The sequence below is a fragment of the Aquila chrysaetos genome, chromosome 5 (genome assembly GCF_900496995.4).
Source record: "Aquila chrysaetos chrysaetos chromosome 5, bAquChr1.4, whole genome shotgun sequence".
NCBI classification, from domain to species: Eukaryota; Metazoa; Chordata; class Aves; order Accipitriformes; family Accipitridae; genus Aquila; species Aquila chrysaetos.
The window spans coordinates 6892273-6909050 of record NC_044008.1 but is presented as its reverse complement, the minus strand read 5'-3'; the positions used below and the strand labels follow the sequence as shown (position 1 = coordinate 6909050).

The 16778-nt window shown below is 39.2% G+C and overlaps 1 protein-coding gene across 4 annotated transcripts in view; it reads left to right on the top strand.

The window, feature by feature from the left end:
* Nucleotides 1-16778, top strand: part of USP6NL (USP6 N-terminal like) — a 130651-nt gene that overhangs the window by 33858 nt on the left and 80015 nt on the right. Inside the window, exon 1 of one of the 4 annotated variants that reach the window (XM_030016260.2) lies at nucleotides 16251-16529. The exons of the other annotated variants lie outside the window; for them this stretch is intronic. Within the exon in view, the coding sequence (XP_029872120.1) occupies nucleotides 16472-16529 (58 nt within the window). The 5' untranslated portion in view covers nucleotides 16251-16471. Of the gene's footprint in view, nucleotides 1-16250; nucleotides 16530-16778 lie in introns of those variants that run through there. 4 annotated transcript variants of the gene reach the window in all.

Below are 16778 nucleotides of genomic sequence, written 5' to 3'. Positions count from 1 at the left end.
TAAAGCAGCTAACGAAGCATTTTCTAGCTGTACCTGGAGGGGGCAGGTCCTTGGTGGGAATGATTTCCTTGAGGAACAAACCCTACTACCTTCCGCATCATGTCCCAGGTGATGTAGGTTTCATTTTCTTACTGTTATCTTCTGTAGCATGATTACATGGCAACATACTCAAACAAATAAAAGAAAATAGATGTGAAGATACTTGACTGCACACCCTCCTCTCCAGGAGAAGAGCGTGATACCCTTATCAGGTGTCACAGTTTTTAGTCACGGTCACTTAACTCTTCACCGCAGGCCTTGGTGATGAGTGCGATATAAATCTTGGAACCTGCCAGCTATGAGGGCTCTGTGTGCACAGGTAGGCTTTGTTGTAAAATGAGTCCGGGCTCACTGACCGTAGCACTTGTCAGCAGATTCTGTCCATATGGAGAAGCTCATTGATATTCAGCTTGTAGAATACTTTTGATTCTCTTGTTTGCCAGATATCACTACAGTATCACTACTGGATTGCAGGTGTCTTCTACTGCCACTTGGAAATAGCTCAAGTCCATACTTAACGTGGAATTTGCAGTTTGAACAATAAATCTGCAAGAGTTATTTGAAGAGTCATATAGGATTTAATTGTGCCTTTAGTCTCAGGGTGTTCTGAAGTCTTTGGGGGTTTTGTAGCTTTTCAGCCAGGTATGATCTTGATGCATGAAGTTGAAATCACTTGTCCTTGGGGAGTGAAAGTTGTGTGCAGTAGTTGGTATTTCTCCCTCCCTTCCCACTGTCTTTGTGGTGCTTTTGGGTGGGTTTTTTTGAGTGTGTTCTTTTTGTTGTTGTTTTAAACATAGCTGTTCTTTGTATGGCACTGTTGTGCATTCAGAATGACACTTTATCACGATACAGATGCTCCATTCCTATGGCACCTTAGCAGGTGGTCTTCACTCTGACAGTAGTCTAATGCAGATCTTAATGAAATATAAGTGGGATGGTAGGAAAAGAAATCTCTTTATGTGCCTTTTAATTCTTCATTGAAAAATAGGTTTCTACTTAAGAATATAAAAATCAAATGTTTTTTTCTCAGCATTCATGTCATAGTGGTATAAGTGATGTCTGTACCTTCCTTTCCCTGTACCAGTGCAGGCACCAGTTATATCTGAAAGTGAAGTGTTCAAAATGCAATCTTTCTGTCCGTTATTTCTCCAAAAGCAAGTGGCAGAGGCCTGTAAGCTATGGGTTAATCAGGTTGCAAAAAACTATCTGCATTTATTGACTGGCAAATATTTTTATTCCCTGGAAATTGAAGGGGAAAATGTTTGTTTTTTCTTTTCCTTGTTTTCAGATGAGACATGTTTTTCTTTAGAGATTTATCTAATGTACCAGGCAAGTTAATATGTAAGTGTTTGGGGGCGGGGGAGGGCAGGACTGACCTGAGTGTGAATAGGCAAGTTTCACCATGTCTGCTAGTCTACACTATATGCTAGATTTTCCTCCAAAATATTTTGACTAAAGGGCACTCTTTTCTGTGCCATGTTTTATCTCCCTTTTGTCAGGAGTATTTTTGAGAGGTTAAAGCTAAGTTTCAGGCTTGTTTTTAGAAATATATCCTTCAGAATTTTAACTTTAATAATTTTGGTACACAGATTCTTGTCACAGTTAGAGTAGAAGTGTAGCTTTTGTTGTTAAACCTAATTTTTGAGTGGGAAATAGCAGTAGTTACAGTACAGTTCACGGGTCTCAACTGGAATGTGAGAAGTTGCCTTGATCTGAGACTTCCTCTTTCTGGTGGAGAAGGAAATACTGTTTGTACTAGTGAAGGGACTTTGGTAACATGAATATGCTGTGATCTTTCATAGAGAAATATTTTCTGTTTCATTTGAGGTCACATTGTTTGGATTAGTGGAACAATTCTTCATCATTTTCAAGTGTTCAGTGTTTTTGGGATGATTCCAGGGCTCCCCAGTGTGTGATATACTGCTGATTTCAGGCATTGCACTTTTCTGTGTGATGGATAAATGGCTGCACCGTTGCTCTGTGTCCTAATTTTTCTCCTTCTAAAAAGAAAAAAACCTGATTAATCCTTCCCTTTTTCTGATGACAGCTGTACACTGAAAAGACTTTAACATGTTTTGAAAAATTTCCTCATCTATGCTGCAGCTGCATAGAGTCCTGGAGTTACCATGTCTCATCACTCAGTAAAAGAAAATGTTATGTTCACAGACTGTTGTGTGGAGCGTGCGTTACACAAATCACAGATATGTAGATCAATAAACACGTTTTTGTCAATTCTGTGCTATGCATTAGTACCCTAGTGAGGTTTTAAAATATGTGGGATGAATGCTAGTTTGGAGCTTGCCAAATCTATAGATGAAAAATAAAAAAAGCTACACAGACTCCAATTCCCATTACTATTTAGTTTATAGGCGTTGGAATGACCTTCTAAACTGTGCAGTGATAATTGCCTATTTTACATAATGTATAAAGCTTCACAGAAGAGTATTTGTAGCGATGGAACATGTATTAACAATCGTTGTCTGGTAACTAATAAGAATGTAAAGCCGTTCTATAAATAGTGCAGATAGTCTCTAAAGGGAAAAATGAGCAAATATGCTTAGGCAAATCAAAGCATGACTGGTTGTGCAGGGGCCTGTGGTGCATATTTAATGTAACAGCAGCCTATAGACCGTGTCTGTGTTAGCAGGTAGCATGGCACTGTAGTCATAGCTCTAGAGAGGAAAATTGAGGGTCCAACATCCCTCTGTATTTCAGCAGGTTTTTCAGGCTAGATCAAACCTTGGCCTTATTCTTCGGGCAGAACATAACTTAGAGTTAGGAGTGCATCTCACAGGTAGTTTAACCTGGAAGGAATCCAGTTTTGCATACTTCCATGTCGCTTCCCAGTGTAAACTGAAGAACAGTAAATAGAGATGATCTGGAGATTTGCTCCAAAAGCACTCTTCCAATCTAAACTAAAATAGTATTTATAGAATTGCATGGAACATCACCAGTCTTCTATCCCATATTTATGATCTTGACATTGGATAGAATATCTTAATGAGTTCTTTTAGGAATAAGTGGAAGTTCTAGTAGCGTTGATATTTCAGGGGCAGAAAGGAGATCAAGAGATTATGCATTAATGTATTGAAGACTGACATTTATGACTTGTGTTTGTATATGCTCTCTCACGATTAAGTACTAAATTCATGAGGAAGTTTCTAGTTGGCCACCGTATTGGGCTTACGTGGCAAGGTTTTGGTAGCAGGGGCTGCAAAGGTGGCCTGCATGAGAAAAGTCCAGGGCCTGTCCCCTGCTTTGGACAAAGCCGGTTTCAGCTTGCTCCAAAACAGATCCACCATTGGTCAAAGCTGAGCTCATCAGTGAAGCTGTTGACTCCTCTCTGATAAGATTTTTAAGAAAGGATAAAAACCACAGTGCGGCAGTTGCAAGAGAGGAGAGTGGGGAAAAATGTGTGGGAATCAACTCTGCAGACACGAAGGTCGGTGAAGAAGGAAGAGGTGCCCCATGTGCCAGAGCAGAGATTCCCCTGCAGCCCGTGGAGAAGAGCATAGTGAAGCAGGTTGTCCCCCCGCAGCCCATGAAGGACTATGGTGGAGCAGATATGCACTCTGCAGCCTGTGGAGAGCCCACACTGGAGCAGGCTCCTGGTAGGAGCTATGGCCCCTGGAGAGAAGCTCACACAGGAGCAGGTTTTCTGGCAGGAACAGCAGCTCGTGGGAAGGACCCACACTGGAACAGTTCGTGAAGGGCTGTATCCTGTGGGAGGGACCCCATGCTGGAGCAGGGGAAGAGCGTGAGGAGGAAGGAACAGCAAAGACAAAGTGTTATGGACTGACTGCAATCCCTATTTGCCATCCCCCTGCACTGCTCAGGGTGGGGAGGAGATAGAAGAATTGAGACCAAAGCAGCGAAGTTGATCCTGGGAAGGATCAACATTCTACTCTATTTTTAATTGCCAATAAATTAATTTCCCCAAGCCAAGTCTTGTTTTGCTCATGAGGGTAATTGGTAAGCAATCTCCCTGTCTATCTCGACCTATGAGCTTTTTAATCTTACTTTCTCCCCCCGTCCTGTTGAGGAGGGGGAATGGGAGCAGCTTGGTGGGCATCTGGCAGCCAGCCAAGGGACCACCTACTACAGATACCCTGAGGATTTGGACACACTTAAACTTTGCAAGCATATGTTCCTGCGAGTTCTCTCCAGTCCAACTTCACTTAAACTGCCAGTGATGGTAGCATGAGCTAATTCAGCAGGTTTGTTTTTCTTGTTGCAGATTACAATGCACTCACATGATCCTGTTTACCAGCACAGCCCAGAGCAGTAACTTCCAGCAGAGCTGAACACAAAGAGCAATGACATGTTCAACAAGTGCTGTAAATCCAGGACAGGATGTCTGAATGATGTCCTCCTACTTTTTCCTTTTTGCCCTCTTAATGTACTACTAGATAGCATCTGACCATGTTAGTTTAAAAAAAAAAAAAAAAAAGCTTGTCAAAAAAACCCCCTTCTTAACGTTTCCAACTACTGACCTGTAGTAATTGGTTTTGAAACAGTTTTTATTGGTATGCCAGTGGATTTTTTGAGCAATTTTAGCTGGTAAGTGTTAGAATTACTAAAGTCATTACTTCCATTAGGAAAACTCAAAGTGTTATCTCTCTTGCGTCCTAGTTACAGAAATGGTATGATTCGGGAAGCTTGTAGAAGAGATGATCAAATTAGGATTAATGGGAATACACTTGAATATGGGGTGGTTTTGGGGGGGTGGTTTTATTTGACATATCTTAAACATTCCTGCTGTTGTACAATTGTTATTTAATAGTGATTTGGTTTGGGCTTTATTTGACTAAGCTACCTTTCTCGGCAATTTGTGATTCCTTTGTAATTTAAAACAACTTTGATGCAGTATTTTGTATGCGCTTCCCCTCTCCAACCTATTTTTGCCTGCCTTTTATCTGTCATGCATCTTTCATCAGTTGAGTTCATAGATTTCTTATTAGTGGGAAAACAGTTGTTTCCAATTAAAAACTAAAAAAAAAAAAAAAACCAAAAAAAAACCCACCACCCAAAAAAACAACAAAAACCTTTCAGCCTCAGATTTGAGAATAATTTATTTTAATACAAAGGTGTTACAAAATTGCTGTAACATGAAAACTGTTTCAGTTCTCTTTTATTATTTTAAATATTTTTTTTTTTTTTTCCTCCACAATTAAAACAACTGCAGATGAGTTTGTTTCCAAACCATTCTTCTTCATTCTGAGACAAAACTGAAAAGTCCTTCAATTAAAATTTGGTCTAAATCCTGTAGTCCATGTGAAAGGCTGTACCTGTTTGGTATTCTATTTATATGAACTTACAAGCTTGAACTTAAAATACTCATGGCTAAATGATGTATCAGGGAACTGCGTGGTATTGGAGTAGCAATGGCATACCAATTTCACTGAGAATTAGTTACTTCTGAGGTCTAAGAATATGAAATTTGCCTTGCTTGCCCTGAAGTGGCCACATAGCAATTGTGTCTGGCAGTCAGACCATCGCAGTAGCTTATAAATATGGTAGCTCCCTACTTGTATGGTATCTTATTGATTAACTTGGAGCTACCTAAAAGGTTGCTATAATGTTTTTAAAATGAAACCAATTTAGAGTCATCTTGTTTATATCCCTTTTGTGCTGATAAGTTTTTCCACAGGTCTCAGCTGTGTGGGCTTTGGGGAATAGCTGTGCTTTTCTCTCTGTTTATGGGATTTTTTTTGTCATTCTGAAAGTTACTTATAGTTCAGTGGACCCCCTTTACAATATCATCTGGCACAGCCTCGTGTGTCATATTTCTTCTCTGTCTTTCTAAGCCTGTGCAGTTGTTTTGCCTTCATACTCACAGAAAGGAAATTTCCATGAGTTTTCCTTTAGGCTTTTTGGTTTTTTTGTGGGTTTTTTTTTGGTTTTTTTTTTGTTTGTTTGTTTGTTTTGGGTTTTTTTGTTTTTGTTTTTGTTTTTTTTTCATTTCAGCACTATGTATGCAGAAAGATACAAAATACTGTTGATCTAATATACAGGTGTGAAGGATGAAAACAGGTGCAAGACAGTGGGAAAATTGGCACTCAAATCTGATGGACTTAGTTGTATAACAAGGTAGTAAAACTTTAAAGCAGCTCAATAATTTTTTCATTTATTTAGTTTAATTTTTGGGTTGCTTGCTTATAGTTTTGTGCTTTAAATTACCTATGATGCAAGGTAGAGTTTTAAAATGCCTTTCTAGCGGCTTTAAGTCCCTTCCTCCTTACTGACGATGACCCCTGCATGCTTTAACTTGACAGCTAATTAAATTCTGGCAGTTTTGTGCATCATCCTCTTAAAATGCCATTCCCTAAATATCACACTCCCCCCCCCCCCCCCCCAATATCCTCTTTTCATATTGTTCGCATTTGTACTTTTAATTAGGTGTGACTTGTAAATTGTCACTCTTCTGCTTTTCTAGTCTCAGAAGGTGTTATATTTCCAGAAAGCAATTATACAGGTCATTGCCTCTTTACAGTGTGCTGTGTGTCAGGGTACAGGTTGAAGTGTCTAAGCCACAGCTGGTAGGCTGTACTTCCATCAGCCCTGATATTCTGGCTGCTGCAGCTATATGTTATAGCCTGCGCTTGCATCCACAGCATCTGAATAGATTTGGGCCACTCAAAACAGTAGTAGCCTTTCATTACATTCCCACCAAAGTTTTTTGATTCAGTAAAACCTGATTAGTTGGATTGCAAATCCATGTATTTGTCTTGTGCCTTTGCTTAAACTCCTTGATGATCTATCTGTTTATCTGAAAAAAAAATGTGACTTAGATTGTGTTGGAGTCTGTGATTCAGTGAAACGCCACCTCAGCTCAATAGCACCTGAAGAATAATGGCTGTTTGTGATACTGTTTTAATCAGAGAGAGAACTTCCCCCAGGATGTGCATCTGACTCATTTTTTAGAGAAACCTGTCAACATCACGTGTCTGAGATGGCTTGAATGTTACCCTGGGATTAAACAGCCTATTGTACCTCAGGTACAAAGTACTCTCTGATGCTTTTGTTTTTCTACAATTTTATAGCACACATTATCACACTAATGTGAACTGTTGGTCCCTATTGTCAATTTTTAGGTTACATGTGCTCTTCCAAAACAGCAGCTGTTGGCAAATAGAGAGTGTGTGAGTAATTTTATAGTGTTCAGTAGTTATACCCCTTGTTTTTTCTATGCCAGGGAAGAAAGTGAGGTATGGAAGGATTCAAAAAGAGTGAGCAGAATTTCTAGACTAAGTACAGTAAGGTTTGTACTGATGGCTAACACACAGCAAAAGCTGTTGTCTTTAGTGTGAATTCTATTAAAATAAATTTCAGTTGAAAATTATCTCTTTCTTCTCCCAGCCTTAAGGTAGGCTGAGTTCTTTGTAAATTCTTTCAAGAACTTGCTGTCATAACAAGAAGTTTGCGGGTAAATTAACCAATTTCAGAAACTGTTCTAAACCAGGAGAAACATTTGGTCATTTTCACTCGCGTTCAGACTTATATGATGGCAGGTGACAGCTGTACTTTTGCTGAAGAAGGAAGAGTTGATGAAAGGCTATTGGATTTTCATCAAGTTTGAAGCCACTGGAGTGATAACTCTTAATCCTTCTGAAATGCTGTAACTGAAGCCACATTTATGTTCAACCTCTTCATTTCCTATCCTATTGCTAGACCTTTCGGGAATACCTTTGCAGAGATGATGCCTTGGTTTACTGCATTACCGTTCCTTGTTTCAAGGAGATACTTTGGCTTTGTTTATACTAACATCAGAAATGCAAAGCTGGGATTTTAATGTGTACTGAAGAAATGTCTTCAGTGGTAAGGTAAGAGGGAACCAAAATTCATAATCAAGATACTTTTTTTCCCCTCACAAGTTATTTTGGGTTTAACTTCACTGATGAAAATTTCAGACTTGAACTTGCTGAAATTTTATGTGAAGTTGATGAATTTTAGAATGAGTGTTACATCTCATGGGAAGGTTTCCTGTCTGACCACTGTGGCTACATCTGTAAGTCAAAAGAGGATTTAAAGGCAATTTAGGCATACCAAGTGCTTTGACCAGTAAGATTTCTATCTGCAGCTGCTGGTTGTAGTTAGAGCTCAAAGCTATCTTCTTGTGAAGAGTTGAGTTCTAATGTTCTGTTGATGTCTGGGTAACTAGTCAGCCCTGTTGCTCCTGGTCTGTACAGCCTGCACAACTGAGAACTTGAACCCTCCCCACAGTGCTGAATATCCTAATTGCTTGTGTACAAGCACAGTGCAGACAGTGGGTAGATCTATGTTTAAATCTCAACCTGTGCTTCACTGAGTACAGATGGGCTGTTCCCCTTGCTTTCTAATAGAGAGGACAGCTTGTGCCTGCCCTTCTTTGGGAGGATTCTGCAGTTAGTCTGCTTTTAGCAGGTTCCAGGATGCTTGTTTGCCAGATGCAGCTCCATGGGCTCAACCAAGTTTTGATGCTTACTATGGATTTTGATTCTGTAAGGGATATGAAATTTGCAGAGGCTGAGAGCAATCTGTTTGGAAAGAAATAGGTTATTGAGCAGGACTGAAAGCCATAAAAGGCTTTATTTGTGTATTATCCTAGAGCTAATCCTTGTAACTTGGAATAGGTGTTGCCAAAGTATTGTGTCAGTGTTCAGATTAGATGAAGTAGACTTTCGTCTGTGTACCAAGTTAAAAAATGCTTTTTAGCCATTTCAGGTCATTTTCTGCTGAGGTACGAGAGTCTATGACAAATGATCAGATTCTTCTGTTTTGTTTGTCATTGACTTCAGCATTAACAAATAAATGGATTGTTTGGTTGATGCCTGTGCACAAGGCCTAGACTAGAATTAACCTCATGTTTGTCTTGTAACGGAAACTTCTTAAGGTCTTTGCAGCATGTGCTTGTAGCTTTTCATCTTGCATCAGTACTGAAATAAAAGTACTGATTTTGAGAGAAGTAGCATTGAAAACTTGATGGTAGGTTTGTAAGTGTCATTGAAGTACCTCACTGCTTGTAATCTTCCCTCTAAAGCAGTAAAAAGAAAGTATTAATGATATATCTGTTACTGCACTGGTTACTAAAGTCATTGTTTCTGTGCAACAGCAGAATAACTTAATTGTCATCTTATCTGAACACCAGGTATCTGTAAAACATTTTCAGAGTATCCAAAGAATGAGCCAAATGGTACATCTCACTGTGATCTCTTACTTGAAGGAGATGTATAACCTCTATGGCGAATTCTGTTCTGATGAACCTGTGTTATCCTTTAAAATGAAATATTCAAACAAATGTCTTGTCTTTTTTGTTTTGTGGTCCTACACTACTGCAGCTTTGGGCTTGCCTCTCAGTGATAATGGGATCTCAGCACTGTCTGTGCTTAACTGGTATCTCCCTGGCACAGGTTGGGGAAAAAGCCCCAGACTTTTATGCCAGATTGTCCTAAGGTTTATGGATAGATTAAATCTAAAAACTAATTAGGTGTTATGTCTAGCAAAAATTAATTGAAATAAAGGTGATGGATATAATGTAGCCAGAAGGTTTATCATACTGGTACAATATTTTGTGGATAAACAGCCACAAAGTTTGAGGGACTGATCTTTTTTTTTTTCTTTATTTTTTTTCTTTATGTTGTTTTAACCAAGCTCTGGACTTGTTTTCTATTAATAAATGTTTTAGCTGATGCAAACTAAATGGATGCAAACAAATTTGTACTGGTATTGGTACATACCAGTATGAATGTAACCTGATTTCAATTTGGTGGGTCTGTCATTGGGCTTTGTTGCAGCTGCTCTGCTGTGTGTTCCCTCAGCTTGAGGCTGGGACCCAGAGAACACAGGACAGCCTTCGAGGCCCTAATTCCTGTTTCGCGTGGGAAATGCCATAGCTGTTTACTCTCTTTTGTTTACAAGTCCTCAATCAGTGAAAATGAAAACAAGAGAACCTTCTTGTCTATCACTAACTTCCTTTTCTCGTAGCAAGGATGAAGAAACTGACAGCATTTTCTTCCCCAGTTTCTGCTGCTGCTCAACAAACTTATTTACCCGCCATTTGGCTGTCTCTTATTCCTCCAGCCCCTCCTGTAACCACTTTACAAACGTAAAAAACCATCGATATATTGCTGCATGACACTTAAGATAATGTCAAATGTTCAGAGGGGATTTCAGTCTTTTTTTTTTTTCCTCTCTCCCAGATTTTATTTTAGGTTTTAATAAAGTGAATGACAGATGTTTTAAGTAGCTGATTTTTCAAAGCAACTCTACTTCGTGCTGTGTAGACATGACTGATATTATAAGCAGGCAGGTATCGAAATTTGCCTTGATGTGTTTTTGCGGACTTACTCAAACTTATCGTGGAGTCACCAAGAGTAGGTTTAGTGTCATAGGAGCTTCTTGGTGCCATTCAGACTTTTCGCAGGATTTACTTAGAGGATCCTATTTGTACTTAGGGTATTACTGCAGTTAAAATGTTTATCTGCTCTAAGATGAATAGCTGAGAGACATAGTAGCTGAAGAAAGCTGTTCAGCTACAGTGAACAGAGCTGTAGCATGTAACTCAGGGTTTTTTTAGTGGAAACACTTTTAATATGTTAAGATTATAATTGAACATGGCAGGGCCTTGCAGCTCCTCTGTCACTGGTACTGTGGTTCCTGATGGTTCCTTCAGTGTATCTCTTTGGTAGGTAGAGTGTCGCCTTAGACCCACACTGTATGGTATGGATCACAACAGCCTGTCCAGGATCCTATAGTAAATAGTGTAACACACTTTTGCTGGAATAAAGCAAGAAATGCTTTTTCATCCTGCCAGAACTTTTGCAGTATTTAAGATTTTATTTTCCTGTTGTGTATCAGGATGAAACTGAGCTTAAAACATCAAAATAAATCCTGAGGTGTCGCCATGCACAGGCTGCACCCAAATAGGCAGAACACTCACTTGGCATCTGGGAGGCTCAAGTTGAAGTGTGGACAGAGGCTGAAGGCTGTTTTTCTCATGCTTTTGGGGAAGGACTAATCCCTGGGTACCTCATGAGGTCTCTTCTAGGAGAAGGCAGAAAAATAAAAGACTGGTGGTATATATGCAGCTGGTAAGTAAAAGCTAGTGTTATCAGTAACTGCTCATCTGTTGCTTGTTTGTGAACGGTTCCTTTTCTGTATCATGCAAGGTCCAATGAGGTTTCATCAGTGTGTTTAACTGAGCAAGAACGTAGTGTCGGCCATTAGGTAATAGCTTTGTGGTCACTGGGCAGGTCGAGGGGAGTTTCTTCTTCTTCCTCATGGTGCTGGTAAAGTTTTACTCCTGCCACCTTGAGTCAGTGCTGGTGTTTTTCTGAGCCAGCTTGGAGCTTTTTAGTCTTATTAACTGGCAGAATAACATCTACTACAAAAACAAACCCTCCTTTTCTTCCTGTTTTAATCAGTTAAATTGGCTGTGTAATTAAATGATGAGCTGGACTGTGTGTATGTCAGAGTATTCAAAGATTCTCTGTGTAGAGGAACAAACCTTTTTATTTTAGCCAGTAAGTGATACAAATACAGATGAAACTTCTGTAACTAGAGAATTTTTGTAACTTCTCTAGCCTTAGAGAAGAAATGAAACAGCTTCCTCAATAATGAAGAGCCCCTTTCAAAAACTTCTTCCAGGGTATGCGTGAGTGTTGTTTTGGTGATGCTTCAAGCTGGAAATAGACTTCACATCATTAATGCTGAATTCTAAAATATAATTATTGTTTGCTCCATTAATTTTGACTAATGCTGAGATAAAAATGATTAATCGGGAGACTTAACATAATTAGTGCAGTGTGGCATCTGACTGCTTAAATATAAGTCTGTTAATGTGGGAAGCATAACTCTTCTTATGAAATGTTCTGGCTTGTGTCAGAATCTAAAATATTAGAACCATTTTACTGTTTAAATTGATACTGCAAATCTTAGTGCTGTGAAAACATTCATGGTCTACTACTAATGAAGATGTACAGTACAGGAAATCTGAAATTATGTCTGAAATTATGTCAAAACTTCAGATAATTTTTTAAAATGGTCTTTCAACTTATGTTGCTGGGAAAAATGATTTTTATATGTCATCCTGATGTATGGCATTGGGAAAACGAAGAGGCTATTTATTGCAGAGAACTGTTACGTTCAATCTTTCAGAAAGATCATCTTGCTTGTATGTTTAGTAGCCTGTCACGGTTAAAAGAAGTATGAGTAGCGTCAATATGCAGAGGGGATATTTTAGTTTTCAAAAGCCTCTGGGGACTGCAGACATAATATACTTTTAAAGTAAAAGGGATCAAAACCCCTGTCTTTTTCAGCTAAATTTGCTTATAAAGTCATAACCAGTACCTGAAAAGGTGCTCGTGTGGAAAGGATGACTTGACTTACTTTAGGTTGAGGGTGAAATTCCTGAAATATTCCTGCTTTTTATCTGCCAATACTGCTTTTGTGGTCAAGTGTCTGATCTTACCATGTAATACAGCAGCTGATTTGCAGCATATTTTATTAAGACATTAATTATAAAGTCTAGGACTAGTACTGGGAAAGGTCATGGATTTCAAGGGGAGTGTGGGAGTAATACTCATGGGCTGTAGATGAAACAGATTACATGTTACAGCGGGATCAGTTCTATCCACCGTAGGAGTTCCAGGAAATTTAAGCTTTAGTGGAAGACTGTAAAATGATTTCCATGTAGTAGAAAACCTCCTGTGTTTTTTCCATGGAGACTGTATCTTTGTCGTTTCTTTGCTGCTGGGTTATAATGTGTTTCAGAAACAACGCTTTCTCTATCTCGTTGAACAGTGAGAATGCAAATCTGCTCTGATGACCACTTGAACAGCTGTTTGTAGGGCTGACATTACTTAAGTCAGCATAGCCTTTACATCTCCTTAAAGATGAAATGTATAGGTGAATGACCACTTCGTAATGGTCATAGTGCTGCCCTTTCATAGCAGTGAGGAAAGAGAAGAAATAATAATAAACTAGTGAAAAGGCCAGATACCAACTACACCCTTGGGAAGAAGGAGAAGAAAGGATGACTTAAGCTTAGATGTAAGACATTACCTAGTTGTTGCACAAGTCAGACCAGTCTTTACATACTGGCAAGCCCAAATTATAGCCAGCCCAAGTCTTTGCATTTAAGTCTATTAAGAGGTGCCATAAATGTTTTGGATTGTGTTGACAGAGTCCTGGGCAGGAGGGTGGGTTGTGTGTTGGTTTGGTTTTTTTTTTTCCCCCTTTCAAGAAGGGAGCATTGTTCAAAATTGGGCTTACTCTTTTCAGTGTAGCTTGTCGCAAATTAGCAATTATGGTTTCTTCTGGCTTTGCAACTGATTATGTTAACCTTCAGCAAATTAATTATCTTCTGGCTCATGACTGCACACACAACACTTTGTAAAATGGAATTACAGTAGAACCCTGCCAGTTCTTGTCGCTCCACTTTGTAACCCTTGTGGTAACATTCATAAGGCTTAGTAGTAAGGTGATGACATGAGCATTCAAACTGCAGCTTCCAGCTGGGTTAGTTGTAGGCATAGCTGATGGAGGTGATTTAATTTTAAGGTGTACTTACATATGTGAAACACATATAAAAAATAATTGCAGATTAAGACTAAGTAAATGGCCAAGTTGCGTTTTATTAGACTATGTTCTTTTTCTGTTTTATTGCTGGTTTATTCTGAGTTTAGTTCTTTAAATGCTCTATTAACTAATATGTATTAGCAAGGCTGTGTTATTAAAAATAGTCATAGATATATTGCAATAACTGATTAGTATTAGTAGCGTTCCTGTAAGTCCTTTAGTCAATTGCTGCTTAAAAGCGAGATAGTAAAGAGTAGTTGATTTAAATTCTTTGCAATATATATTAGACTACTAAATTCTAATTTCATGTTTTGACACAGGTTTCCTCTGTGGAATATTGCTTAGCAGGGCTGCCTTGGTTTCCCTTCTCTTGTTTTGAGTCCTTTGGGGATGACTTTAAAATTGCTTTGAGATAGTGTTGTTTTTTGCTTTTTTTTTTATTTTCTTTTAATAGCAGTTAATTCTACTAATTTCCAAAGTGACCATTTTCCATTGGTGACTGTGCAGCGTCTCATAGGGAATGTTGCAGAACTGCAAGTATTCTGCTGTAGTGAAACTTGATTTTTCATTAAGATGAGAGTTCAATGATGTTACTTAAGGAAAGTTTAATCCTTACTTTCATATCTTCCACTCACTACTCCTCATGCAGTAAAACTACAACAGGTTCTACTCTGAAGAAATGCTGATCATTAAGGGGGAAAGGGTGCATGTGTTTTGCTGTTGGAATGGCTTTTTGTGCAGAGCATAGTGGAGTATATTGATCTTACGAATAGTTTTACTCCACCTTTAGCTTTTTTGTTTGTTTGTTTCTGAACAGAGAAAAGTTTTAATTAAGCCAAAATCTTCCTTTTTCTCTGTGTAAGTCTTTACTTGAAAACACCCACAAAAATAGACATGCTAAACTTGAAAACCAATTAAAGATATGTGAAAAATATCAGTGTAATACAGCTCCTAACTTATTGCTGCCTGAGGGTAGTATGTGGTAGAAAAGTACCATCGATGTTAAAAAGCAAGTTGTTTTCAGGTTGTGAAGGTATCTGTTGAGAGAGTTAACCTGGAACAAGTATTTGTCTTCATTGTGTGTGAGTTCTTTTTGTCTCTCCCACAACTACGCTCTCAGGTAAGGAAACAGAAAGTAGTTGGTTTTATAAAACCAGTTCAGTAGTTCTACCATGAGAAAAATGGAAGACGCTTTTTGTATAGCAAGAAGATTACTACTGTGTGCATGTGAATGTCAGCAGTAAGAAAACACCGCTTTTGAGGGAAATGTGCCTAGTGGTGGATATCACACTAGCTCAGTCTAAACTCATACTGAATCCATAGACTAAACTATTGACACCTGGGTTTGGTAGGATCCATGAGTAGTAGTCAGTGGTAAAGACAAAGGAGCTGTTGCTCGTTTCCAGGCTCAGTGCTCTGCCAGGTGATATGGGGAGGAACATTAAAACAACTGAAGGAACTTTCCTCCTGCCCCCAGTCCCGGTCCCTGGGGAAAAAAGAATAGTCCAATGCACTTGATCAGATCTCCTGTTCCTGGCATTTTAACACTTTTCAGGGTGCAAGGAAACTACAGAATGGTTGAGGTTGGAAGGGACCTGTGGAGGTCATCTGGTCCAACCCCTCTGCTCAAGCAGGGCCACTCACAGCTGGTCGGCCAGGACCATGTCCAGACAGCTTCCGAGTATCTGCAAGGATGGAGACTCCACCACCTCCCTGGGTGACCTGTGCCAGTGCTCGGTCACCCTGACAGTACAGTGACAAAGTGTTTCCCGATGTTCAGAGGGAACCTCCAGTGTTTCAGTGTGTGCCCGTTGCCTCTGGTCCTGTCGGTGGGCACCACTGAAAAGAGCCTGGCTCTCTTCTCCTCTTGGCACCCTCCCTTCAGGTACTTAGGTCCATTGATAGGGTCCCCCTGGGCCTTCTCTTCTCCAGGCTGAAGAGTCCCACTAATCAGCTTTCTGTTGGCTTCAAAGAGAGCTGGAAGCCCACACAAGTCTTCCAAGCCAGGTCTGGTAGTGTGTGTGCTCTGACCTGCTTGGATTAAGAAGTGGAATTGGCTGGCTCCTGGCTGTAAGCATCACATAGCAGCTGACATTTTGCTTGAGAGAGCACGTATAAGGACTAAAATCTATGCAGGAGAATGGCTTAATGTGTGTGTCCTTGGAATATTTGGCATGGAGATTTGTTTTTCAGGTTTTGAGGATGCAGACAATTTCTACCAATATTAAATCTTGAATTTTTATACTTCTGTCAATGAAAACATTCTTGTCAACTCCTGTCATCCTAGGTATTTCAGGTCCCCAAGATACCCTGAACAGTAAAGCAGTTTTAAAGAGAAAATATGCAAAATCTCTATTTTGTAAGTAGGGAATGCCAATCACTTACAGAAATCTAAACTGTATTTTTAAAGTAACTTAATTTCATGGTTTCTTAAGTAATAAGCCAGAAATAGGGTACTTCAAGCCCCATTTCTAGTAAGTCTTTTAAATAAGATGCTTTCTGTGCAGCACTTGGTAAATACCAGTAAGAATTCTTACCCAAGAGCGTAACAGTGATGTGTTACAGGAGCCGTGTTCTCTGAGGCTGTTTGTTCAAATCCTCTTGTTTATTATTAGCTGGAATGTAGGGCTGTGGGCCGCAGTGGAGAACACTAACATGGTGCCTGCATGACACTTCTTATTCACAAACGGCATCTTTGTTTGAATATCTGCAGCTAGTGTAGCTGTAGAGGGGCTGTGTCTTGAAAAAGAAGGAGCACGTGTCAAGTGGCTCGGTTATGTGGAGCAAATGCTGCAAGTGGAGGAGGAGAACTTTCCCCTGTTCATTTTTGATAAAGTGATTTAGAATATGGTTTAGAAACAAACAGATTTACTTCATGAAGACTAAAACAGAGCTTTACAAGGACTGGGCAGAAAATCACAATCTGAAGACTGGTAAAATGTCATTTTATTTTATGTACTGGTCTTTAATTGTTTATATCATGTGCTGTTCTACTCTCATTTTAGATTAGTGATAACTCTTGAGTTTTAAATACTTAATGCTATTAAGGTAGATGATTATGTTTAATGGTGGAAGAAATGTAGCTCAGTTAGCTTCTGGAAATACTGTTTCCGTGAGGAGGTGTTGCTAGGTAAAAGGGATTGCTTTTCTAACTAACTATTTCACTCTATGTTAAGTTCTTC